The sequence below is a fragment of the Ruditapes philippinarum genome, unplaced genomic scaffold, assembly GCF_026571515.1.
Source record: "Ruditapes philippinarum isolate M1 unplaced genomic scaffold, ASM2657151v2 ctg2996_1_1_1_1, whole genome shotgun sequence".
Lineage (NCBI taxonomy): Eukaryota > Metazoa > Mollusca > Bivalvia > Venerida > Veneridae > Ruditapes > Ruditapes philippinarum.
In genome coordinates, this window is record NW_026857855.1 from 17,512 (window position 1) to 44,470 (window position 26,959).

Consider the following 26,959-nt stretch of genomic DNA (forward strand, 5'->3'; position numbering starts at 1 on the left):
ATTACCAGGCAGTACTTTGGTTTTAATAAAAATGTCATCATTTTTTCTCTTAGTGTTTAATAGTAAAAAAAGAGATCTTAATTACTTCTATTTTAAATCATACTATTGATAAGTGATATTGTTAGCACCATAAAATTGTTTTTACTTTGATATACATTGAACAGGGGTGTGAATGTGTGAAAAGCAACAAAAGACGGTTGTGTTTTAAATGATAGATGATTGCATTGTATAACAGTTGACTTGTTACTTTACAAATATTTGTTTAATTGTAAAAAGTATGCTAAATCATCAAAGTAATAAAATTTACTGTTATCTTTAAAGTAAATAAATAATTCATTTTTGTGCTGAATAATGTTTGCTTGAAGTGTACACATGTATAATGGAAGTACATGTTTAAAAAATGTATCATAATAATATGTAAATATACATAATATGATATTTTTGTTTGACATTGGGAATTTATTCAAACTACGATAAATAAATTAAAGTATTGGTAGTGATACTTAATTACTTCCTAGACAAAAGTACTGGTACTGCTGTACTTAGCTAAACTCTAGTACAAAAGCTTTTGACAAGACAAATCTTTCAAATCCTTTAATTTTATAAAAGGTTCCAGAAAATAAAACGTTGATAATATTTTAATGTTTATTGATAGAAATTGTTCAAGTCATAAATATTGAATGCATGCATCATTAATAAATAATGACATACATCATCTACAGTTGTCATTATTTTTAATTTCTGGACATATTTTTGTGAATTGTCGTTTACGCGGAGATACACGCTAAATAAAATGCACTCAGACAAAATGCTAATCAGTTAAAAAAAGAATTAAATAGAGAGTTTTAATAGAGAAAAAATGCTTTAAAGAAAAGTCGTTTACTGAATAACCTTAAACATAGTTATGATTAGTTAATAGCACTTTAATTCTTAATTAATGACAGAATCGTTCAAGACATTATTTGAAGAAACAAGAAACAACCATACTAGTACTAGTACATGGAAGCTCAAAAAGAAGAACGTATTGAACTTCAAGGTATTGTGCTATATTTCAACGTCATGACTAGTTTTCACACCTGTGTTTGACAAAATTATGTTTGATGTTTATTTATCTACTATTAAGCATAAAAAATTTATTTGTCACTTACTTGACTCATGCATTCCCTTTGTGTATCACGTGGTCAGTGTGTATCATTTTGGCAGTGAAATACATGAAATACAACAAACTAGATTGATCTAATATATAACATCATAATTAAATTTGTAACTTCCATTGGACGTTCAAATGACTTTATTTACATTTACACATTCTATTTTTGAATTATTTCCATCAGTTTCTTCAGATATTGGCTGATATAAATATGATTTTTTTTAATATTTGCGAAGGCCTGCTATTTAAATGATTAAATACTTGTTTTACAGTATTAATTTTTAAAAGCCTTAATTCAGATAAACACTTTAAACGGAAGAATTGACTATCTTTGGAGATCATAAACTAAAATATTATAAATGACAATGAATTGTAAAGATTAACATGAAAACAACTTGTTTTAAAAATAAAAAGAGTATCAGAAATATAAAAGTAGTCTGATACAAAAAAATCATTTCAGAAAAACATAAACAACCTCCGATCGCTTTCTATGCACATCACTTGAAAGACCTGGTTCTTGATACTGCAAATGAGTTTCTCATATTTGAGAAGACATTCACAAACGAGGGGACAGGTAACGACACGTCTACAGGATTGTTCACTGCACCTGTTGGAGGACTGTACATGTTCATGTTTGATGTTCATACATGTGTTTATAATGGAAAATATTCCTGTCTGGGCCTAGTGATATAAGGTAACGTTATTGCAGCAGATTTTAACTATGGGGATGTTAGTTATTGCAATAGTAAGAGTAAAATCAGGAGAAAAAGTTTGGGTCAAATGAACATAAAATTTTATTCTAAGTGGCAATATATCGCTTCAAAAAACTGGCAAAAATAATGGAGGTTCATATTTTGTAAGATTCAGATTTATGAAGTTTTCGATTGATATTTATTTAAATAGTCTATAAGTTCTTAATTTTGCAGTTTTGATTTTACTTGACTCTCTGGAGTAGAAGCGATTAATTTGTTCACTTGCCGTCGACAGCTTAATCGTTTATCGGAATAGAAAAAAAAAAACACTCTTAATCAAAGATTATCGGGGACTTGTTTAACGTCACAGGACCATTGTTACGGCATATCCCTTAATCATGATGAACACCCGGTTTGTCCTTTAATTGTAGCCTATTCTGAAAGGTCAATAGGGTGTTCCATTTTAAAAATTCTAGCTGTTCATGTAAAATAATGTTGCTAATTCTTACATATCTTTCATTTGTAATATTAATCTTGGTAAATAACGAAATTTAAGACATTAAAACTCATTTAATAGAATATAATGCATGAAATGATGAGTGTTATTTCTGTCTAGTATTAAAAAAGAACACACGTATTCCGATATGCTTGAGTGAAATGTGATAACAGTATCTTGAATAGTTAATGAAGCTCTCACAATAAATGGTACATATGGCAATTTACAGTCAAGACATAAACAAATCTAGATTACGTTATACATTACGGTCTTATCATATCTTACAACGTTTAGTTCGTCTTTCATAAGTGAATAGTATTGGTTCAATTACAGTACAAAGAGATAAGCGTTTGTAACAAATTCAGCACATTTTCTAGGAAAGTCACATGTTTAGGAAATAGATATCAATTCGTAGAATAATGCACGGTTTGAGTTCAAATGCGTAGTATTATAATCACTCAGGTCGATAGGCCTGAGTGATTAGAAATCATTTGAACGAAAAACGTGCATTATTATACAATAATGCACGAAGAATTAATATCTATTTCCATTCTAACACGTCATGCAAAAATATAATTACTATTATAAAGTTGGACTTTATGTTTGGTGGTTAAATTTGTTTTCGCCTCAGAGTTTCCCATAGAAACGCTTTTAAATGCTATTCCAGTGGGTTGAAAAAACTGTCGTTAAATCTACCGTCTGTAGAAACATTTTGAGAATAACAAATTTTGAAAACGCTGATAAAACTTTGTTTGTTCATTTTATTTCACTCTATAATCTTTCAAGCGAAATACAAATTATTAAAAGTGAAATAAATGTATAACTTGTTTGCGACATTAAAATAGCGTACTTGATTTGATTGTTTTGCACGTGTTGTTTGGCGCTACATTGTGACGTCACGTAAACAACACTTTAAACGGCTGTACAGCGTTAACAACTGAATTAAAGAGATTGGTGTTCGGATTCATTTTCTTAGTTAGACCATTTTCTTTTCATTCTAGATAGTTTTTCAACAAAAATTCGACAAAAAATTGTTTTTATTTATCAGATTTTTTAAACAAAATGGAGCCCTCAATGACAAATACACAGGGAGATAATAAAGAACGGCGAGTGCATTGTTGTAGAATAATGCACGCTTCGGGCCTTCTTTGTTTATATAGAAAAAAAAATCCGATAGTGTTAGAATAAATGATTTAATTTGAAATCGTCTGTTAGGTAAACAAAGTCTTGTGAGAGCAGTATGTTCTCAAATATATTTGTTTTACATGGCGCACTGTATGTGGAAATGTTTTTCGTCTTCCACGTCGTTTGAGGGACAAAGTCTACATAGCCTCTGTTCAACGGCCCCTATATAGTGACCAGTTTCTATTCTAAATGGCAATATACCGCTTCTAAACTGGCATAATACACATATAGTAAATGAACGTTCAAATTTTAATAATATTCAAATTTATGTACTATTCACATTCTTTGTCTGATTTAAATAGTCTATAAGTTCTCAAATTTGCTACAGCTTTGATTTCACTTGACTATTTCTCTGAGTAGAAGTAGAACTGAGTATTTCAAAACACATGCCTCGCCAGTAATCGTTGACCTAGTATCGAAAATCTCTCTTAATACAAGGTTAAAGACGATTCGTTTTATGTCACTGGACCAATAGATGTTATCATGTATTCGGCACATGAGTTTTAGGTACAAACAAAATGTTTCCGTTAAAGCGTCATTTTGCACTACCCGTCAACCGTTGCGCTTATTTCTCGAAGCTGTAACTGTAAAAGTACCGTACTAATGCAATTTTTACAATAGTTATCACATTCTGTGCAGTCTGTTTTAAGTGTTTATAATTAAATGCATTTTTCAAAAACATTCTAACTTTTCTCATGATCAGGTGTGTAAAACACAGTGACTTATAATCAGCCAATCTATATACATCTATTTGATAATCAATTAATGCTTGATTATGTATTCTAACACGCCCATGAAACAGATAGGACCTTCAAGTGCATTATTACACATTCTAACACTATCGGAATTTTTTCTATGTAAACAAAGAGACCGGAAACGTGCATTATTTTACAACAATGCACTCGCCGTTCTAATTACCTCCCTGTGTATTTTCAAACCGACAGATTGAAGGCGCCATTTTGTTTGAAAAATCTGATAAATAAAAAACAATTTTTTGTCGAATTTTGTTGTAAAAATTATCTAGAAATGAAGAGAAATGATCTAACTAAGAAGTAAATGCTGTACCATCGTCAATTTCCCACGGCTGATTAACATGTAACATAACTATGTTATCAACCGTGGGTAAAATGAATCAAATTGCGTCGATATACATCAACAGTTGCGTAAGATAACGATCAATAACAAAATTTATATTCTTCCACCGCAATGTTAATGGTTTTGCCGTGGGAATTCGACGATGATACTACACCTGAATAGAAAAATAACTAATAAAGTCAATTGGATCATTATTATTATAAAATATCCTGTTATTGTATAATACGTGTATAAGTACATTTTCTTAATATACATAAGTTAAATTTAGAAACGTTTTCGTATCTATTTTTTTTCTTTCTTCAGTTTTATGTATGTTTGAATCAGGCAATCTTGAACTTATTATGACTGTGTAAAATCTATATTTGAAATGGAACAGAAATCAAAAGATAACGTAATTTATGTTTGTAATGAAATAATATTGTTTAGAATTCAAGAGTAACACAATTTAAGGCTTTCAATATGATACACTTGATAAATGCAAACGGAACAAATCTACTTATAAGAAATATCATGGTATTATAACATTAAATTTTAAAAAAAGAAATAATAATTAATTATATAATCACATGGTGAATTAAAAAGCACCTTTTCGTGAAGAGTTGAAACTTGCATATTTATTTTCGGGATAAGGATATGTTTGTATAGAATATCAAATACATCCTGGTAAAAAGTAACACCTCTTGAATAATGTATGATGAATAAAGAATTTCATTGATGCTGTTATCATGTTGCCAACAGTTAGGATTTTTCAGGGTGTTGTAAAGACACGCCTTGTTGTTTTATTTTTTTTTCATCAAATGCTAGCAAATATATCACCAACGTGTCCGATGTAAAGATAGCTTTATAAAATGTAGGCCATAATTCTTTAAATAAAACAATAAATAATACGATTGGAATTATAATTGTATCCTTTAAATATTACAATGATATTTATGTTTACTTTTTCTTTATAAGATTAGGTTCGGTAGGAGGGGTTGTTATTATTTACAAGTTACAACTTAGTTTTGTTTTAAATAATTTTCATGATATTCTTGTGCGTTACTTTATTTATGATTATCTTAAAACATTGGAAATCAAATCAGTCATCCTTTAGTGTGGAAATAAATCACTTTATGTACGACTATTAAAAAGTTAAATTCTAAAAACTCAATAAACAGCTACAAGTATCTGTACGAATTAAATTAAATCTTCAGAATAAAAATAAAATGAGTAAAAGCAAGCAAGTCTGGATAAAACAATATTGAAAAAGTTAACGAAATGTTCTTTCGTTTCTGACAATAATTGTTAGTTTTATTATTTAAAGTTTTGATACATTTATAGCAACAGCTTCAATCGAGATTAAAAGAGAACTTCAAAGGACGTTATTACACCAACAGTTAGTGTAAAGTAAACGTGCTTTTATGTTACAGATTTTACAAATATCATTATTAACGTGTAATGCTGAACTGCTCTTGAATAACTTGCATATGAAGAACAGTTTTTAGAGAAAATGATAAGAATTGCAGTTAAGGTAGAAACAATGGTAAATGAAATTAAGAAAACTGCGGATAAAGTTATCAGTACATTAGGCGACATTAAACGAGCAGTTTCAGATTTTACGGAGACATTTTTTCAGACATGAAGGAGAACATAACCGATGAAATGTTAAAGAGAGGTGACGAGATTAAAAGGAGAGAATACGATATTTGTATACTGAAATATTACTGATGAAGCTCTATCTATTTGGTGTGTCAAAGAACACTGCTGTTTTTTGAATTATGTTTGCGATATTTATGTTTGTTTGTATAATTCTGATCTATACAAACCATGAATTGCAGTGTAGATTAATGCTAAATGAATAACAGTGAATATTTTTGTTGAATATACCAACATAGACATATTTCCATGTGGGAAAACGCTGACTCATCACGTTGTATTATTAGGTAACATATTTTCTGACTTTTATTACATTTATTCTATACTGAATTACGTTATGAAATGGCTATTTTGTCAGCCAATAGAACATTGAAATTTGATAATAAAATGTGAGCGAGGAAAATCAAAATATTTATAAGAATGCAAGTTGTTTTGCTTCCCTTATGTTTTACTTTAAAAATAACACTACCAGCTGCGTAAAACTAAGTTTCGAATCAAGTCCTGTGTTATCAGTAACACTATGTTAAACTTAGTTCCTAATCAAGTTCTGTTCTGTGTTATCAGCAACACTATGTAAAACTTAGTTTCGAATCAAGTTCCGTGTAATCAGCAACACTATGTTAAACTTAGTTCCGAATCAAGTTCTGTGTTATCAACAACACTATGAAAAACTTAGTTTGGAATCAAGTTCCGTGTAATCAGCAACACTATGTAAAACTTAGTTTCGAATCAAGTTCCGTGTTATCAGCAACACCATGTAATACTTAGTTTAGTTCCGTGTTATCAGCAACACCATGTAATACTTAGTTTAGATCCAAGTTCCGTGTAATCAGCAACACTATGTAAAACTTAGTTTCGAATCAAGTTCCGTGTTATTAGCAACACTATGTAAAACTTAGTTTCGAATCAAGTTCCGTGTTATCAGCAACACTATGTAAAACTTAGTTTCGAATCAAGTTCCGTGTTATTAGCAACACTATGTAAAACTTAGTTTGGAATCAAGTTCCGTGTAATCAGCAAAACTATGTAAAACTTAGTTTGGAATCAAGTTCCGTGTAATCAGCAACACCATGTAAAACTTAGTTTCGAATCAAGTTCCGTGTTATCAGCAACACTATTTTAAACTTAGTTCCGAATCAAGTTCTGTGTTATCAACAACACTATGAAAAACTTAGTTTGGAATCAAGTTCCGTGTTATTAGCAACACTATGTAAAACTTAGTTCTGAATCAAGTTCCGTGTTTTCAGCAACACTATGTAAAACTTAGTTTGGAATCAAGATTCGTGTAATCAGCAACAACATGTAAAACGTAGTTTCTAATCTAGTTCCTTGTTACGAGCAACAATATGTTTAACTTAGTTTCGAATCAATTTCCGTGTTATCAGCAACACTATGTTTAACTTAGTTTCAAATCAAGTTCCGTGTTATCAGCAACACTATGTAAAACTTAGTTTCGAATCAAGTTCCGTGTTATCAGCAACACTTTCTGCAGACAGTTCACGTGTACACAAAATAACACATAAAATAATTATTGAATTTTGATTACCGTTAGTTATTGTACTTAGATATTTTTTAACAGAATACTTCAAGAAATTATTTGAGGAGACAAGAACAAACCTCACGAGTCACATGGAAGCTTAAAGAGAAGAACTTACTCAACTACAAGATATTATTTCGCATTTCTCTTCCATGTGATTATTGTTTTTCATAACTTTGTTTTAATTTTATGATTCAGTTGGTTTTATTATTTAGTTGGATCTTTTGAAATTCATTAACAAACAATATTTTATCTATTATCAGTTTGAATAATATTTTTTTTTTTTTGATATTCGACTAACCTCTTGCTGTAACTATAGACTAGTCCTTCCAATTTTCGTTTAACTGATTTAATTACATGTATATGTTCTTAGTTTGAATACATTTCATCATCTTCATGTTAAATTTATGTTTTTTTATAATAACTCTAATATATCAGAATTACTTTTATACTCAGAAAAACTTGAACGACCTCCCATCGCTTTCCATGCACATCACGTGACACATTTGGTTCTTGATACTACAGATGAGATTATTATATTTACGAAAAGTGTGATTAACGAGGGAGCAGGCTACGACACTTCTACTGGAATATTTACAGCACCCGTTGGAGGACTGTACCAGTTTTCTGTGCATACATGTGCTTAATATAAGAAATATGCTTTTATTGGTCTGGTGTTGGAAGGTACAGTTATTGCAGCAGATTCAAACTATGATGGGGATTATTTCACCTGTAGTACTGTTGGAGCAATAGTGAGAGTAAAATCAGGTGAAAAGGTTTGGGTCAAATCAACATCGTCATCTTATAACCGCCAGCTACATGAAGACTCACTAAGGATGAACACATTCAGTGGAGTGCTTGTCAATAACTGAAGGAATAAATCATTCAACTTTTGTATATGACATTATATATCTGATTTATTTTTACAAATATTCATACAATGATGATCGTATGTGACGAATATTTTGATTACCAGTCTTCAAAAAGATATTATTTTGCTATGTTTATCAGTAAACATAAACAACTATATTGTCACGTATTTTCAAATAAATATTGCATGTAAACATTTGTTCTTTTTGTATACTTTTTTGCAATACTATTATTTTTACAATATTATCGGATGAATATCATGCGCTATTATATGATGGATACCCAAGTCTATCAATAGTTTTAACTTAATCCTTACTTTGAAACACTGTTCACCAGCAAATGTTTGGTATCGTATATTATAACTGGATATTTAATATCCCATGTTGTAATGAACTTTGGGTGGAAACAATGCGATGTATGTGTGTCTGAATGTTGTTGCAATGACAGATAATTCTTAATAAAAACATAAATTTAATTAGCAAATTTTACAGCAAAAAAAATGTAACAACAATTATAATGAAATTATGAATAACACGTACTTTTTTGGAAAGTATCGTTTGGAAATTCATATTCTTTTGTTCATGTTAATAATATTAATCACATGGCGATTTTGCAATTCATTGAAAAGTTCCACGACAGTTCATAAATTTTGACGTGAGGTCGTTTGCGTTATACAGAACATAATAGAACAAAACAGACATTTTATTACTTGGTTTTACTTTGTTTGTGCAGTGTGGAGGCTGTAAAAAGTCCCCCGTACATTCAATCAGAGATGTTATATTTCCGATCCTTATAAAGATCGTTCAGCACGACATTATTGTTGTGCTTGTGGTAATTTAGGTCTTTCTATTTGGCTTTTTTCTTGTTGGGTGGTTCCAGTATTCCTCACTTGAATACTGTTGAATCACCCTTAGGATATGTGACCTGCTTTTTAAATTTGCCTTTTGACGTCTTATCTGTGATATGCAGGCATCATAACTTCTAATCCCTTTTCAAAATTCCATTTTATTTAGTTCCGCCCATTGTTTTCTCGTGCACACTCATTCTTAACTTCAGGACCATATGCCGCTTTTCATGGAATGGCACTTACGTTGAATGTTCCATGATAACCGCCATATGAATACATCTGCGGATGTTTCAAAATTCAAAAAAAAAATCAAAATTTTACCAGTTCATAGTAAATGTTGAATTCTGCTAAAGCCGGTGCTAGGGCGCGTGAACGGTAGTTTGCACTTAACAGTACCTTTCATGAACAGGCTCAATCAAACCGAGCCTGCAACCAACATTTTCAATTATGCCGTGTTGGGTTTTCTCTAGGGATTGTTATTTTCTCTATTTTAGGAACAAAATACTCATCACCATATCACATATACAAATACATCATATACCATAGAATACATAAATGACACATGACATTGTATTATCGGTTACATGTCCCTGGGAGCCGAGAACCTACGAGCGACTATTGTACACTACTTGGTATTCAAGAGGCTGATTCAGAATGGCTATGTAACATGATACATTTATCTACATCATCATATATTGTATGGATACTACTGAAATGAACATATCATGATATATAAAAAATATTTTGGTTTATGAAACGTGAGAATGTTTAATGAGACAGAAAATTACGTAAACAGCATTCAAATACATCTCGTATAATGCCAAATAATTTGTCTATCTTTACCTAACTTTATGTTATTTAGCTACAATACATTTTTCATATTTAAGAAATTCGGTAATGCCTATCAATACACTCCACAAAAAGAAATCTGAAGTTTGAATGAAAAGTGATGTTACAAATGAAGAGGAATAACTTATGTTACTTTACATAACAAATTTTTCAGCATTACTTCCCTTTAATAATGTATGACCAATAACAATAATTGACTTCATTTCTGCATGATAAATGAAATACTTTAAGATTAGTTTACTGATTTTTTACTTTACTTTATACAGACATAGTAAATATGCGCTAAATATTAGCTTTATACCTCAAGAGTATAAATGAAAGAAATATTCTTTTTTCTGTGTGTTTTAAAATAAATAAATAATCGTGTAGCTTCATTACTAAATATTTATAACTCTTTGAAATAATGATTTTATACTCGACAGAGGCTCGCTTTAACTTGTTAAAAATTTAGTATTGAACCGACACTCATTCAATATCCTCTATATAATTATGTAATAATATATTTATTTATAAAAAAGTTTTCGTATTTGTTACAACTTTGTATATTTATTATTCAGTGAATAAAATAAGTAAGTATATATTTTATCATCGTGACATATGCATATCTGTTGCAATACATATATACAAGAAAAAAGAAACATAACGCCCGGTCCAATGGGCCTATAAGTCAGCAGAAATCATAATATAATGTCGTCATTATGTATTTACATATATATTATAGATTGTTTCAAATACCATTTAAGTCAATTTGTATATTACTAACTTAAGAAGAGCGATAAGTAAATAAGATTTATGATTCCTGATTCTTGATTATAGTTTAAGGGGTATGTTTCGCATTTCTTTTGTGGTATATTATCGCATTTGAATAAAGCTGTCCCCGAATCATTAATATCAAAATCTTTAAGAAGCGAAATCGGAAAAAGGGAAAGAAAGCAAAAGGGTCTTCATTTTAAAGATTCTAGTTGTTCATGTAAAATGAGTCCGCTAATTATTACACACATTTCATGTGTAATACTACACTTTGCTAATAACAAAAATTAAATGGAATAAATTGAATGAAGGATAGGTGTTATTTCTGTCTAATATTACAAAGGAATACACGTATTTTGATATGCTTGAGAGTAAATTACGATAACGGCATCTTCAATAGTTAATGGAACTCTCACAGTAATTGTAAATAGTGTATATGGCAATTTACAGTCAAGATATGAATAAATCTAGCTCGCTTTAACTTGTTAAAAATTTAGTATTGAACCGACACTCATTCGATATCCTCTATATAATTATGTAATAATATATTTATTTATAAAAAAGTTTTCGTATTTGTTACAACTTTGTATATTTACTATTCAGTAAATAAAATAAGTAAGTATATATTTTATCATCGTGACATATGCATATCTGTTACAATACATATATACAAGAAAAAAGAAACATAACGCCCGGTCCAATGGGCCTATAAGTCAGCAGAAATCATAATATAATGTCGTCATTATGTATTTACATATATATTATAGATTGTTTCAAATACAATTTAAGTCAATTTGTATATTACTAACTTAAGAAGAGCGATAAGTAAATAAGATTTATGATTCCTGATTCTTGATTATAGTTTAAGGGGTATGTTTCGCATTTCTTTTGTGGTATATTATCGCATTTGAATAAAGCTGTCCCCGAATCATTAATATCAAAATCTTTAAGAAGCGAAATCGAAAAAAGGGAAAGAAAGCAAAAGGGTCTTCATTTTAAAGATTCTAGTTGTTCATGTAAAATGAGTCCGCTAATTATTACACACATTTCATGTGTAATACTACACTTTGCTAATAACAAAAATTAAATGGAATAAATTGAATGAAGGATAGGTGTTATTTCTGTCTAATATTACAAAGGAATACACGTATTTTGATATGCTTGAGAGTAAATTACGATAACGGCATCTTCAACTATAGTTAATGGAACTCTCACAGTAATTGTAAATAGTGTATATGGCAATTTACAGTCAAGACATGAATAAATCTAGATTAAATTACAGTCTTATCATATCGTATAAAATTGTGTTCGTCTTTCATAAGTGAATAGTATTCGGTTCAAATACAGTACATTACAGAACGTCTGTGGAGATAAGCAATTACAACAAATTGAGCACATATTCTAGGAAATTCACAAATTAAATGTTTTAATTTGCAACCGTCTGCAAAGTTAACAAAGTCTTGTGAGAGAAATATGTTTCAAAATATATTTGTTCAATATGGCGCAATGTTACAAGACACGTTTTTCGTCTTTTTCGTTGTTTGAGGGACAAAATCGACATATCATCTGTTCAAACATTTTTCCTATAAAGCGACCAGTTTCTATTCTAAGTGCCAATATACCGCTTCAAAACTGGATAAACAATAAACGTTCATAGATTTATGTATTTTTCATATTCATTGTTTGATTGAAAGTGTCGATAAGTTGTCATTTCTGCAACAGTTTTGATTTCACTTGACTATTTCTCTGAGTAGAAGTTAGTAATTCTATCACATGCCGCCGACAGTATAATCGTCAAAAACTTCTCTTAATTCAATGTTATCGACGTTTTGTTTAACGTCACTGGAACAATAGATGTTCTCCGGAACTCGGTACATGTGACTTTATTCCCCCAGGTAATCCGTAGGTACCAAACTTTTACCAGAACAGAACAGAACAGAACCGTTATAGCTTCACGGTGTACTACCCGTCACAATACATTATTCAACCTGTTGCGCTTATTTTCGAAATTGTACTGTAAAAGTAGCGTACTAATGCCAACTTTACAATAGTTACCACATTCTTTGAAGTCTGTTTTAAGAGTATATAATTAAGTGCATTTTTACAAAAGCAACCTAACTTTCTTATTGAAGTGTGTAAATTTCTGTAACTCATAATCAGTACATCTATTTTGATTGTAGTTTATTTTTAATTAAACAATGTTTGATAATTAATATAAATAAAAACTTTTTTTATTGTTGTGAAAACTATCTAGAAAAAAAGAAAAGGAATCCGAACACCAATATCATTTATTCAGTCGTTTACGCTCTACAGACGTTAAAAGTGTTGTTTACGTGAAGTCATAATGTTGTGCCAAACAGCACGTGCAAAAACAATCAAATCAAGAACGCCATGTCGCAAACGAGGATAATTTCACATTTATTTCACTATTAATACTTTGTATTTTGCTTGAAAAATATAAAGTTAAATGAAATAAACAAACAAATTTTTATCAACGTTTTCAAAATTCGTTGTTCTCAATTATGTATCTACACACGATAGATTAAACGCCAGTTTTTTTCTAACCCACTGGAACAGCCTTTAAAGAACGTTTCTATTTGAAACTCAGAATCGAAAACAAATTTAACCACCAACTTCAACTATGCACTGAAAATTTCCTAAACATCACCAATAATTTATTGAATCATTGGCAGTGAGCCTTAGGAAAATTCTATATAATGTTATATTTAAAGTATCCCGACATAAAGGAGTGTTGCATTCTGGCAATTGTACATATATAGTGATTGTGTATTTTGTTTCGAAGTCGAAGTACTACTTTATGTACATTTTGCTACTTTTGTGACAACTAAGTTCTCATTCATGATCAGCTCTTATTCTTTCTTGGTCACAAGCATCTAACAAACTCTAAAATCATTATTTGAACCCACTCAAATTCGTGTGTTCCGTTTCTAAAGGGATACATATTAAAATATTTCAAAAGTAATCTGTCTTTAAGTAATGAGCCAATATATATGCAAAAAAGCATAAAAGTGTTACGAAATAGAAAAAAAATGTCTTTGACGTATATTGTAATGCAAATTATTCTGTGACATACAAACGTTTGACTTTTCTATTAATGTACGGCAGATACAAATATTTAAACTGTAAAATGATATTTACGTAGTTACAAATTTGCACATCAAAAATGTGAAATTAACGCACGGAATTCTGTGAAATGGCTATATCCTCACTTCAGAGAAACATTTTACGCTTGAATTATGTACAACGATTAAATAACTGAACCCATATGTTTAAAAAGAATTACCCATGAAACCATGACAAATTTCTTAACAAAGTGTTTAAGATAAAGACATAGCTTGAAGGTTTAGGCCTAATAATCATGACGAACAAATAAAATGATAATAAGGGTAGATAAAATTTAAATTTGAGACATACAGTTTTTAAAAGGTCCTGGCGGAGGGGTTTCAAATAAAGCTAGTAAAACTTAATTGCAAAATGTTTTTTCAAGTTCATTTGTCAGGCATTCCTTGGGGTAGGTTTGAACTTTTATACAAAAAGTAAACCAGTTACCTTTTTAATAAAATAATTAAGGTGTAAATAAATCAGTTTATAAATGACCATGATCATTACTGTTCGTGAAACTCATGAAAACAAGCAAAATATTTATTTATTCTTTATTATAGTCTGATCTATACATACATATACAATTAAAACAATGTACATACAGTGAATTGTACAGCCATGCTTTTAAGAATTATAACAGACTGTTCTAGTTTATAAAAGGGGCAACTCCACAGTCCACATTACAGAGATCTATAATATATACTGTAGATTTACCTCCCTTATTTACATAATTATACCCATTTACATGTTAATATAAACACATCATAATATCTCTAAGACATTTATAAGTAAAACAGCATATTCCAAGCATTGAATGTTATACTTAATATAATTAAAATGTACTAATATTTATACCTACAACATAACTGTATGAGTAATTACATTAGGGTTGTTAATATTAAAATGGAAGAATGAAATCTCATTACTTTACTAAACCCCAAATGATTGTCTTCTTATAAATGTACTAAACTCATTTATACATACTTATTTTATTTTATCTTTATACAATCTAAAAGTTTGGTAACAACCACTGACCTCAACTTAAAATCTGCCATAAGGTATTCGTTATTAAAATACTGAGTTTAGTAAATGTGGCACTATTGCGCATAATAAAAAATGTCTTACAAAATCATATATCACTCATGGTCAGACCATGGATGAACTGGTCAGTGGTGATTATCACGACAGGAAGATAAAATTTTCTAGTTGGTTTAAAAAACATTTATATCATTTATACATTAAAAGTTATTTTGCTATTAAAATGTTCATTTTAGGCAGGAGGTGAGACACACACATCATCAACTTCAAATTTTTGAAATTACTAATGTGTGTTGTCACCCTCCATCTAAAATGAAGCAATTAAAATATATATTTATTGGTACAATAAATCTCTTCTAACATTAAGTATTTCGTAGCAGGATTTTGCAGTATATTTGACAATATCATCATTTGACAAGAGGAAGCAAAGCTTGGCAATATCATTATAAGAATTAAACAAAGTACAATTTTCAGCCGCATTTTCAAATAATTTATTGCGAATATCAGTGTACTGGGGGCAATGCAATAATACGTGCATCTCATCTTCGATGCCATTATTACAAATAGGACATACTCTATCGTTAACATTTAATCTTTCGTATCTGCCAATCTCCAATCTGATTGGTGCAACACCACATCTAAATTTAGCCAATGCTGATCTATGGCGATAAGACATAATTTTATTGACATAATGCTCCTGTTCAAAATCAAACTTAAATTTCTGATATAACCTTAACTTGTTTCTACCATCACCAGATTTACTAAATATACAATGAACTGATCTTATCCATTCATCTATCAATACATCCATTGCATTCTTCACAATTGTATCAACAACAACATTTTTATTCTGTGGTAATGTACAGTCACTAAAATCTACACAACCAAATTTTATAAAGAGGTTTTTAATCCTAAAATGCCAGTTGCTACAATTTCTACTTGCAAGGTTATAACAGTATTTTGATATCTTGAAATTTACTCTGTTTTGATCCATATTTGACAATTTACACCAAAAGTTACCGACACATTTCAATTGTTTAACAAAAGCAAAATAGCAAAATAACAACATATGCCAATCAGCAGCTATAAACATTTAATTCAGTCTAAACAGATGTGTTCCGATAGAAGACAAATGAAAAAAGGTCACGTATTGTGATGTTCATACACGGACATAAAGTAGTCGCCATAAGAGACCAATATAGATTATTTGAATCATTTAAAGTATATTGTAACAATAAAATAATACACTTATGATGTTCTAAGATGTACAATTTAGTTATGTCTCAATTTATCACATACTCTAACGCTGCGCTAGATACAAAGACTTTAAAGAAGCTAGCAGTTATTCTACAAATTTGTATTGTACAGTTTGAAATGAACTTTTTTTTCTCACAAAAACTAAAAGAGGAAGACCTCTTTAAAACCAAATATTTAATTCTGCGTATTCTAATATCTTATGGCTGTTTTTGTTAATTTCATATGTGCAAACATGACCCGAGTTTTGAGATTTTATTTTCCGAAAATTTATTGTGTTATAAAATATCAAATGAACTATGATATCTATAAATGTTTCTCCAGCTTTGATCTCCATGCAGTTGTGCTATAATATTCATGTACGGGCCTCATATTCATACATACATGTTTTTTTGTGAATAAATAAAACAGTTTCGCTAAAGCGTTTAATGCAGAGAGCTTCTCAGATTTTATGTTGCAACTGTCTTCATCAAAATGAGGTTTTCACTGTTATTTGTTTTTGTTTTTGTCATTGGAATATATAGTTATAATTTTGCTGAGGCTAGAGAGCCTGTATGTTCTAAATTTGCATATGAAGAACAGCTTTTAGAGAAAATGATAAGAACTGAAATTAAGGTAGAAACAATGGTAAATGAAAATAAGAAAACTGAGGATAATGTCATCAATACATTAGGCGACATTAAACAAACAGTTGCTGATTTTATGCACATGTTTGCAGATATGAGAGCAAACATTACGAACGAGATGTTAAAGAGAGGTGATGAGATAAAATGGAGAGAAGGTAAAACATGATCATCAAAGCTTTATTTCTTCAAACATAAAACATTTTATATTAAAACAGTCTTCATAAAATACAATACAAACTCTGAATCCGAAGTTGATTGCGTCGAATAATATACTACTTTAATATGCTTGGAATAATCAACGATTAAAAAGACCTTCATTACTATGTCTAAGTTTTGTATCAAATTTATTGTAAATCGATATAAATATTTACTTTTGAAATAAATTCTTAATTTGCTTGTCTTTTGTACAGTAAATCCTACTGGTGACCATTTGTCATCTTAACGGGAGTTAACTCACGTGATTTGACTAACAGTAATAAGAATCATCGTTGCCGCTTAGGCCCAATAACACATAATTATAATGAAACTGAACTTGTAATAATTATTTTTGTTATTTATTTATAAGTTTAGATAAGGTTTAAAATAATCTTAAGATAAATTTAGCTATAACGCAGTGAATATCACACATAGTCTAATTCCTACGAAATGAATATCTTCTGACGGAATATAGATACTTCCCATGCTTTCATAACGCGCTTCACACAATTTAAGACAATTATTGATTGATCGGAAAGATTAAAGCACACAAAACAATAAAGTAACATAATTAAAAAAAACGGAAACATCTAATTATTAACTGGTTAACATGTGAATTGCAAAATGTCAAACGGGCTTCCCTTTTGATCAACTATTCCCCAAACTTTTCAAAGTTGATTGGCGATAATCGTTGACGCGCATTATAGAAATTATCGAAGCATATGAATACCTGGTCAAGTGAATGTCAATGTCTTAATTAAAATTTGAAAGTAATAACAAAACAATTGAAACATTATTTCTTTCGAATATGCATATTCGTTTTTCACTGTTCGAATATTCGGTAGTGTTTTGAATATTCGAATATAATAGCAGGCCTTAAAATATTTTAATAATTCATATTTATTTGTTAATTTGAAGTACTAAGAGAAAAAACGTACAAAGCGATAAGATAAACAATAATTTTCGGAACTTTATAAAATTATTTTTGATTCATCTGAGCATGCAATGAAAGGCATTATCAAAGAACACATTTCTTACATTCTTATTTCTAAGTTTGAATTTTTTAATCAGATATATTTTTATCAAATTCGTGAAATAAAAGTGCTATTTATACAAAATATGGATTATGATTTGTGTAAAATGGAATAATTATTATAAAGGATATTTGATACAGGATCAAAGGTGATTAAATAAACTACAAACTGTGACTTTTATGAAAACACATATATCTCTTTGTTTGAAAATCTGTTGAAAATCTGTTGATATCAGCTATAACTTTTACAATACGGTAAATAGATTAATGCATATACAGTAAACGATATAGTGAATATATCTATTATATCATATTATAATATACCGTTGTTGTGATATAGACATAGTGAACATTTTTATGCAACGCGAGTCAAGCAATCATGAATGCGTATTTTGATCAAGGGGTCAGTGTTAGAAACAGATATGAAATTCTGCAAGAAAAAGAAAATAATATGCAGTCGCCTGATATTTCACGAACTGACTTTATGCACAGCTCTGTTGACAATAAGCTTGGATATATGTTTGATGAACTAAGGTCCATTAGATGTGAACAAGTTAACTGTAGACGAGGGATGCAAGATTTTCAACGGAACCTTGCCAACCTGAACGATAAGATGGGTCAAATCGTTAATATTTCAAATTCACAAACTGAATTTCTAAAATCCCTGGCATATAAGTCAATTGATTTAGAAGCGAGATCCAGGAGAAACAATCTGATTTTCAGAGGTTTCATAGAAAATAGAGACGAAAATTGCTCGATGATCATAACGGACTTCCTACAAAATCGTCTCGATATAAGCCCAAGGGATTAGTCTATAGCTAGAGCACACAGACTAGGTCAACTAGTTTTACACAAACAGTTTCAAAATAGACCAATAATAGTGAATTTTTCAGACTTTCAAGATGTAGAACTCATAATGAGTAAAGTCACCATGTTAAAAGGTTTGAAATTCTCAGTAGATTATGATTTTCCCCGTGAGATACAAGAGGCCCGATCCCGTCTCTGGCCACGTTTAAAACAGCTTAAAACCAGAAATCCAACCTCAAAAGTGAAGATAATATACCCGGCAAAATTAATATCGGATGGTAGAGCGATAGAGGATGGACTCCTAGAATGGAACATTTACATGAGAACCAATAGATTGCAACATCCGGATACACTGGGCACCAATACGAATGACAACCACTCGCAGCAAAGTCAAAGCACTCGACCTCAAATACCCATGGATGTTCAAATAAACTCAAATAGTAATGGCAATACACTAAGTCAGTTCAATAGCATACATGGACACGGTTTATCAAGTGTAAATAACTTACCGGGTAATGAGCCTATCCCATCATATGTTCATCAAGCGCCTAGTTACAGTGCCGTCTTAAGTGTAGCTGATAGTCACAGTACTAATCCAAACTTTAGTGTCCCGCCTCCAACAATCGATGCAAACAATACCTTCAATGTTGCTCCGCCACAAAGTCTCAATCTCATCCCTGCACAAAACACTGAGTTCCCTCCCTTAACTTTGAATCAAGGAACTACAATTGCCAATTACATGTATGCACATTCGCCCAGTCAAAAAGTTATGCAAAAGTCTGATCAGTCTACTTCACACATTCAACAAAGTGTGACCACCTTTACGCAGCAACCTATGAAAAACTTCTCCTCAAGTGACACCAATAAGCCTCCTAATGATCAAATCGTTTCAGAACAGATCCGAACATGTCACGTCAAACAGTCAGAGAAAAACAATTCCCATGATCATGAATCTTCGAATTCTTTTCATCCAGATAACGACACAAACACAGTTTTAAATATGAACAAAATTCCATATCACGACTTGTCTGAAAATACCCATTTAAAAACTGTAGTAGATTGCACAGAAAATACGGCATGTAAACAAATATTGAACGATAATACTGCAGTGAAAGAACAGTGTTCACCGTTGCGTGGGCGGTCTCGAAATGCACGTGCAACCACAAGGTCAGAAAAGCGGTCAAGTTCCGCTATACCATATAGGCGACAAAGTGTAAGTGTTACACGGAAAAAAGATCGGGTTTTACCAGATGCTATAAATAGGAATGACTCATTACAATCAAAACAAGGTCAATCGACAGATGAGCGGGTTTCTCGTGCAAACAGCGATAATTCTTCTGTATAGGAAACAAACCAGAAGGTCTCGTTACGATTAGCATTGTTAAATGTTCAAGGTCTGAAAACAAGACGAACTGATAAACTGAATTCAAAAGATTTAAAAGCCATTTTTCTTAATCATGATATTGTTTTATTCACAGAAACCTGGACATCCGAACAATCGGACTTGTGTGTAGAGAATTTTGAACATTTTGTATTAAATAGAAATTAAATTAAGAAAAATAGCAAAAGAGCGTCAGGAGGTATTATTATATATATTAGAAATCAATTTGTTCCAAAGTACACTTTAGTATTTCAAAGTAAGGATGATATAATTTGTATCAAAATCAACGCTCAAAAATTATTTTTACAAAATGATTTGTTTATTTGTCTTTGTTACGTTGTACCTGAAAATAGCAGTCGACAGTCAATGATTGAAACGCATACTTTTGATCGATTAACTGACTTTATTACAACTTTATATTCTAAGTATGAAAATGATTTAAATTTACTTGTCTGCGGAGACATGAATGCCCGTACATCAGACTACCCGGATTTTGTACAAGATGATAATTTTTTACACATGCACGTTTTACCGGATGACTATGTTGCAGACTTAGAGATTAAACGTTTTTCTAAGGATAAAGGCCATTTGAATGACAATGGTTTATTTCTTCTCGATATATATAAACAAACAGGTCTCCGTATATTAAATGGTCGTTTTGGAGCTGATAGAAATGTTGGTAGTTACACATTTGTAGGTAGTAGGGGATCGAGTGTTGTGGATTATGTTTTAACTACACAAAATTTGTTCCATTGTATAGATAAGTTTGAGATCTTAGAACCCAATATTTTATCTGATCATTGCCTTGTTGATTTTTCACTTGCATTCTTCGACACTAGTGCTTTAAATGATGTACATATTGTAAATAATGAGTCACCCGCAAGCGATAATTTTAAATATGTGTGGCATTGTGACAAAAATGAAGATTATATTGAACGATTATCATCCGCTGATATTATGTCAAAATTACACAGTTTTAATGAACATGTAAATACTTCTGTCTCGGCAAATGAGATAAATTTATGTATCGATGAATTTTCGAATATTATTTCTGAGGTTGCATCTCCCTTTGTTAAGAAAGAGGTAAAATGCGAATCTGGTTCTGTTTTTGATGTGAACAGTAATTTATGTTGTAAATGGTATACTGAAGAATGTTATGAAAAAAGATTAAATTTTTACAAATTGTTAAATTTCTTTAGAAAGGACAAGTCAGATTTTAACCGGAAAGCTATGGTCGCAGCCAGATCTCAATATAAGGCTTGTGTTAGAAAATGTAAACTCGAATATGACAAAAGAGAGACTGAAAAATTAAACAAGGCCAAACATAATAATGTTAAGTTATATTGGAATATGTTGAAAAAATGTGCTGGCGTAAGACAATCGAATATACCTGTTGATGTTTTTAAGAAATATTTTGAATCAGTCAATAACCCCGATGATCATTTTTTCCAACCTGATGAAGATGTACTGTTTTTTATTGAAAGATATGAGCAAAATGAATTTAAGATAATGTTTCAAGAATTAAATGGCCAAATACAGGAGGGTTGTATTTTAAAAGCAATTAATCAACTTCAATCAAATAAAAGTAGTGGACCAGATAAATATATTAATGAATTCTTTATACATGGCAAAAATGTATTATTACCTTTCTTATTGTCGTTATTTAATAAAATATTTACTTCGGGTTATTTTCCTGACAGTTGGTCAGAGGGATATGTTGTTCCATTACACAAAAAAGGCAATATAAACGATGAAAGCAATTATAGAGGAATAACACTGTTAAGTACCCTAGGGAAATTATTTACGCGGATATTGAATAATAGGTTAACAGAATGGGCGGAAAAATACGGTGTTTATGTTGAGGCGCAATCGGGGTTTAGGTCAAAAATGGGTACTACAGATAATATTTTTGTACTTCATGGTCTTATTAGTCATATGTTAAATAACGGGAAACAACTTTTTTGTGCATTTATTGATTTTAGTAAAGCCTTTGATTATGTTGTCAGAGATAATTTATGGTTGAAAATGATTAAGTTAGGTATTCGTGGAAACATGTTAAACATCATTATATCTATGTATTCAGCTGTTAAATCTAGAGTTAAATATTATAACCAAATAAGTGAGCAATTTCAATGTATGTTAGGTGTACGACAAGGCGAGTGTTTGTCTCCCTTTCTTTTCGCAATGTTTCTTAATGATTTAGAAGATATATTTATTGATAAAGGTTTTGAAGGCATCGATGTTCACATGTTTAAAATGTTTTTAATCTTATATGCAGATGATATTGTTATATTTGCAAATAGTTGTATTGAATTACAAAATAGTTTAGATGCATTATACGAATATTGTTGCAAGTGGAAACTTGTTGTTAATTCAGAAAAAACTAAAGTCATGATTTTCCGCAAAGGTGGCCGTTTACAAAGTAATATTTCGTTTAGTTATAATGGTAATCCTGTTGAAATTGTTAGTAAGTTCACTTACTTGGGTATTGTTTTTACAACCGGTGGTTCTTTCTCTGAAGCTCAAAGTACACTTGCTGGACAGGCCACAAAGGCAATATTTAGAATGAATAAGTATTTATTTAAATTTACAGATATATCTGTTAAACATAGGTTAGAACTTTTTGACAAACTTGTTTCTCCTATTCTTAATTATAGTTCCGAGGTTTGGGGTTTTATACCTGGGAAATCTATTGAAAGGTTGCACATGCAGTTCTGTAAAAATATGTTAGGTGTTAAGAAAACGACTCAAAACGATTTCATTTATGGTGAACTGGGTAGGCTTTCTTTTCAAAATATAAGATATTTCAACATAATTAAATTCTGGTTAAAATTGTGAATCTAAATGATAATAAATATGTAAGAAAAGTGTACCTTATGTTAAAAGAAGATATAGACAATAATCCTAATCACAAAAACTGGTGTTCTCTTGTAAGAAATTTACTTAGTTATCTTGGTTTTTATGATGCATGGCTTTTTCAAACTGTTGGAAACACAAATGTATTTTTGAATCTAGTGCAGCAAAGAATTAAATATCAATTTTTACAGAATTGGGATAGTAGACTTCAAATTTCTAGTAGAGCTACTTTTTATAGGTGCATTTCAAATTTTCAACTACAGCCATACTTAAGCTTAATTAACATTAGAAAGTATCGCATAGGTATTTCAAAATTAAGGGTATCGTCTCATAGATTGAATATTGAAATGGGAAGATGGACGAAACCTACATGCACTCCTTTGAATGAAAGAATATGTTATAATTGCAATGTCATAGAAGATGAATATCATTTTGTTTTAGAATGTGCAATGTATAATCTCATACGAAAGAAGTATATATCTTGTTATTATTGGCGACGTCCAAATATGTTAAAATTAACAGAGCTATTTAATTCTGAGAACTTGAAAATAATAAGAAATCTGAGTATTTTTGTCAATAAAGCTTTCGAAATAAGAACAAGCATACTTTTTAATATTCAGACATGAATTGTATCATGCATTAATCATTGTTATTATTTGAATCTCACATACAAAGGTTTATTAATTAACTATCAAACCGTTTTGTATTTAACGATCATCATATTTGCTATCAGAAGTCTTGTGTTTCGTTTTTGTAACAAGACTTCATTTTCCTTCACATAAAATCATTTTAAATTTTTGATATTGAGTATACTTTGTAATATGTTTTCTATGGATCTTTCACACTTTATCTTGATACTTTCGAACGTCAAGATAGAGGTAACTAGGATCTACGGATTGATTTTATAGTGACTCCTTAATTATTATATTTTGACAAGCTTATCTGGTAGTAGTTACCGAAATTATACTTAGATACGACGATCACACATTTTGCTTCTATTCTATTTGTGCTAGTGAATATATAAAATTATCACATGTTATTGTATTAAGAAAATTTATAATAATGTGCATTGCTTTATATAGAAATAAAATATTTGTATGCTAACATTTACTTCGGATGAATTGTAGCAGATAATAATGTTAAATATTTATCATGTACTTAACTGCTGATTTCTTTATGCATGTATTCATTTTATGTTAATATGTCGATTACTTGTGAATATATTGTCCTCGTGGGTCTATGACCTTCTGGAATTTACTTGAATAAAATCTAAAATCTAAAATCTATTTCAAAGGAATCTGGATTAATTATTATATAGCTTCTTCAAAGATAGGATGCTTATAAAACTGCCCACTGAATGACATAGAACTTAAGTTTTGTTTTTAATTGTAGAATCGTTCAAGAAATTATTTGACGTAATACGTAAAAACATCACTAGTGACATTGAGGTTCAAAAAGAGGAACTTATTCAACTTAAAGGTATTGTTATGTTCTAACCTGTGTAAGATAAAAGTATTTCAAACTGATTTGACAAATAAAATTATTTCTTACTTGACTCATGCTTTCACTCATTAGTGTATCACTTTGTCAGTTATATAAACAAACTAGGTCGAATAATCCTTTAAGATGCTCTTTATGTTAAAATGTGTAACTCTTAATAACATTCAAATGATTTAATTTGACTTGAAATATTCTATTTTTAATTTTTATTATCATTTAAACTCTATAGATATCAATCAATGTAAATATATGACTATGCTTTTGTCATTTACGTAGGTCACGTGATTTAGATATCTTATATTTATTTCTTTAAATGTATAAACACATTAAATCAGAGAAGCACTTATTCATGAAATCTAACTATCCGTGTGCACTATTAATTGACATTAATTAACCTGTAAAAACAAAATGTTTTTTAAATATCAACTAAAAATATTATTTACATGTTTAGGAAAACTTGAACAACCCCAAATTGCTTTCTACGCACATCACGTGAAAGATCTGGCTCTTGATTCTACAGATGAGATTCTCATTTTCGAGAAGACAATCACTAACGAGGGAACAGGCTATGACACGTCTACGGGCTTGTTCACGGCACCTGTTGGAGGACTGTACCAGTTTGATGTTCATACATGTCCTGATAAAGGGAAACATGTTTGTCTTGGATTGGTGTTGGAAGGTAAAGTTATTGCAGCACATGCTAACGATGCTGTTGATACCTATGGCTGTAATACGTTTGGAACAGTGATAATAGTTAAATCGGGAGAAAAAGTTTGGGTTAAATCAACATTGTCATGTTCTATTTGTCAGCTATTTCAAAACTCACGTAGTATGAACACATTTAGTGGAGTATTTGTCAATAACTGAATTATAAAATAAACCAATAAAAATTGATATGAGTAAAAATCTGCTTTCAGTCTTAGTATTTGATGTAAAACATGAACATTTTAATATATTGTTTTAATTCATTTTTTGTGACACATTATGATATCGAAGAGAAAATTTGTTGAAATCTATGTTGATGCTATATTATGTTAAGAATATTAATCCTGCAATTACGGATTTCATGCACAGGGATATTGTGTTCTATAGAAGAGAATGAAAAGATTTTATCGAAATGTTTAACAACAATGTAAGAAAAGCTTAAAGCAATATATGAATACTCGAGTTGTCTTTTTGTTTTGATATATCATTAAGGAATTATATTTCTTTTTATCATGAAGCATACTTTGGCTTTTGATATTTTGTGTACTTGAGGCATATGTCACGCTGTTAGTGTCATATGATAATAAAAAGCATATAAAATAGAAAAGAATACCACACTTTTTATGAGATTGCGCCAGTTTCATGAATGAGGCCGCTGTAAGCGATAACAGACTTCTTTCAGTTGCATTTCTATTAACTATCTTACTTTCTGTGGTGCTCAATGTGATATTAAATTGGCACATATTCGGCATTACATTTGCACTATTCAAGCTGTTATTTTGACATTCATTCGCTACGGAATATATTCTGTGTGTAAAATATTATTCTGTTTTTTGTTAGGAAAAGGATTTAAACAAACTAAATTCGATTCGCTTCGTATTTATACTTTGATTTACCAAATTGGCCATTAAAAAATTCTTTATATGGTGTCACTTTATAGGCGTCATTCACAGTAAAATGGTATTGTAAAACATACGGACTAGGGCATTTGAATCGAAAATAAGATCAATATTTTCTCTTATCCGGCACATGTGTGTGCTTAGGCCAGCACAATTGTCATCCGGTAAAAATATTTTTTCTCACCGACTATCATTACACATATAAATGCAGAAATGAATTTAATTTCATGAAATACCATGAAATGAATAAATGAAAATACCCTGAAATAGATTAGTGAATAACACATGAAAAAGATAAATGCATACGCCATGCAACAGGTAAACGCAGACACCATGGCATAGATAAATACAGACTCATTGAAAAATATAATTGCATGTACTATGTACTGCTTGCTAAATTTTAAAAGTACATTAGCATACGCTTTAACACTTTCAT

The 26,959-nt window shown here is 30.3% G+C and overlaps 1 protein-coding gene across 1 annotated transcript; it reads left to right on the forward strand.

The window, feature by feature from the left end:
* Positions 1–17,040: 17,040 nt before the first annotated feature.
* LOC132751258 (caprin-2-like) lies at positions 17,041–26,157 on the forward strand. The gene is made up of 3 exons (XM_060741412.1): positions 17,041–17,302; positions 24,812–24,898; positions 25,371–26,157. The coding sequence occupies exons 1-3, from the start codon at positions 17,116–17,118 to the stop codon at positions 25,784–25,786; spliced, it is 690 nt and encodes a 229-aa protein (XP_060597395.1). The 5' UTR covers positions 17,041–17,115; the 3' UTR covers positions 25,787–26,157.
* Positions 26,158–26,959: the final 802 nt, after the last annotated feature.

Excerpts from the sequence above, each read along its gene's own strand:
- LOC132751258 (XM_060741412.1), top strand. The coding sequence starts at position 17,116 with ATGATAAGAACTGAAATTAAGGTAGAAACAATGGTAAATGAAAATAAG. Across the intron at positions 17,303-24,811 it reads TGAGATAAAATGGAGAGAAG|AATCGTTCAAGAAATTATTT; the intron begins GTAAAACATGAT and ends TTTTAATTGTAG. Across the intron at positions 24,899-25,370 it reads GGAACTTATTCAACTTAAAG|GAAAACTTGAACAACCCCAA; the intron begins GTATTGTTATGT and ends TTACATGTTTAG.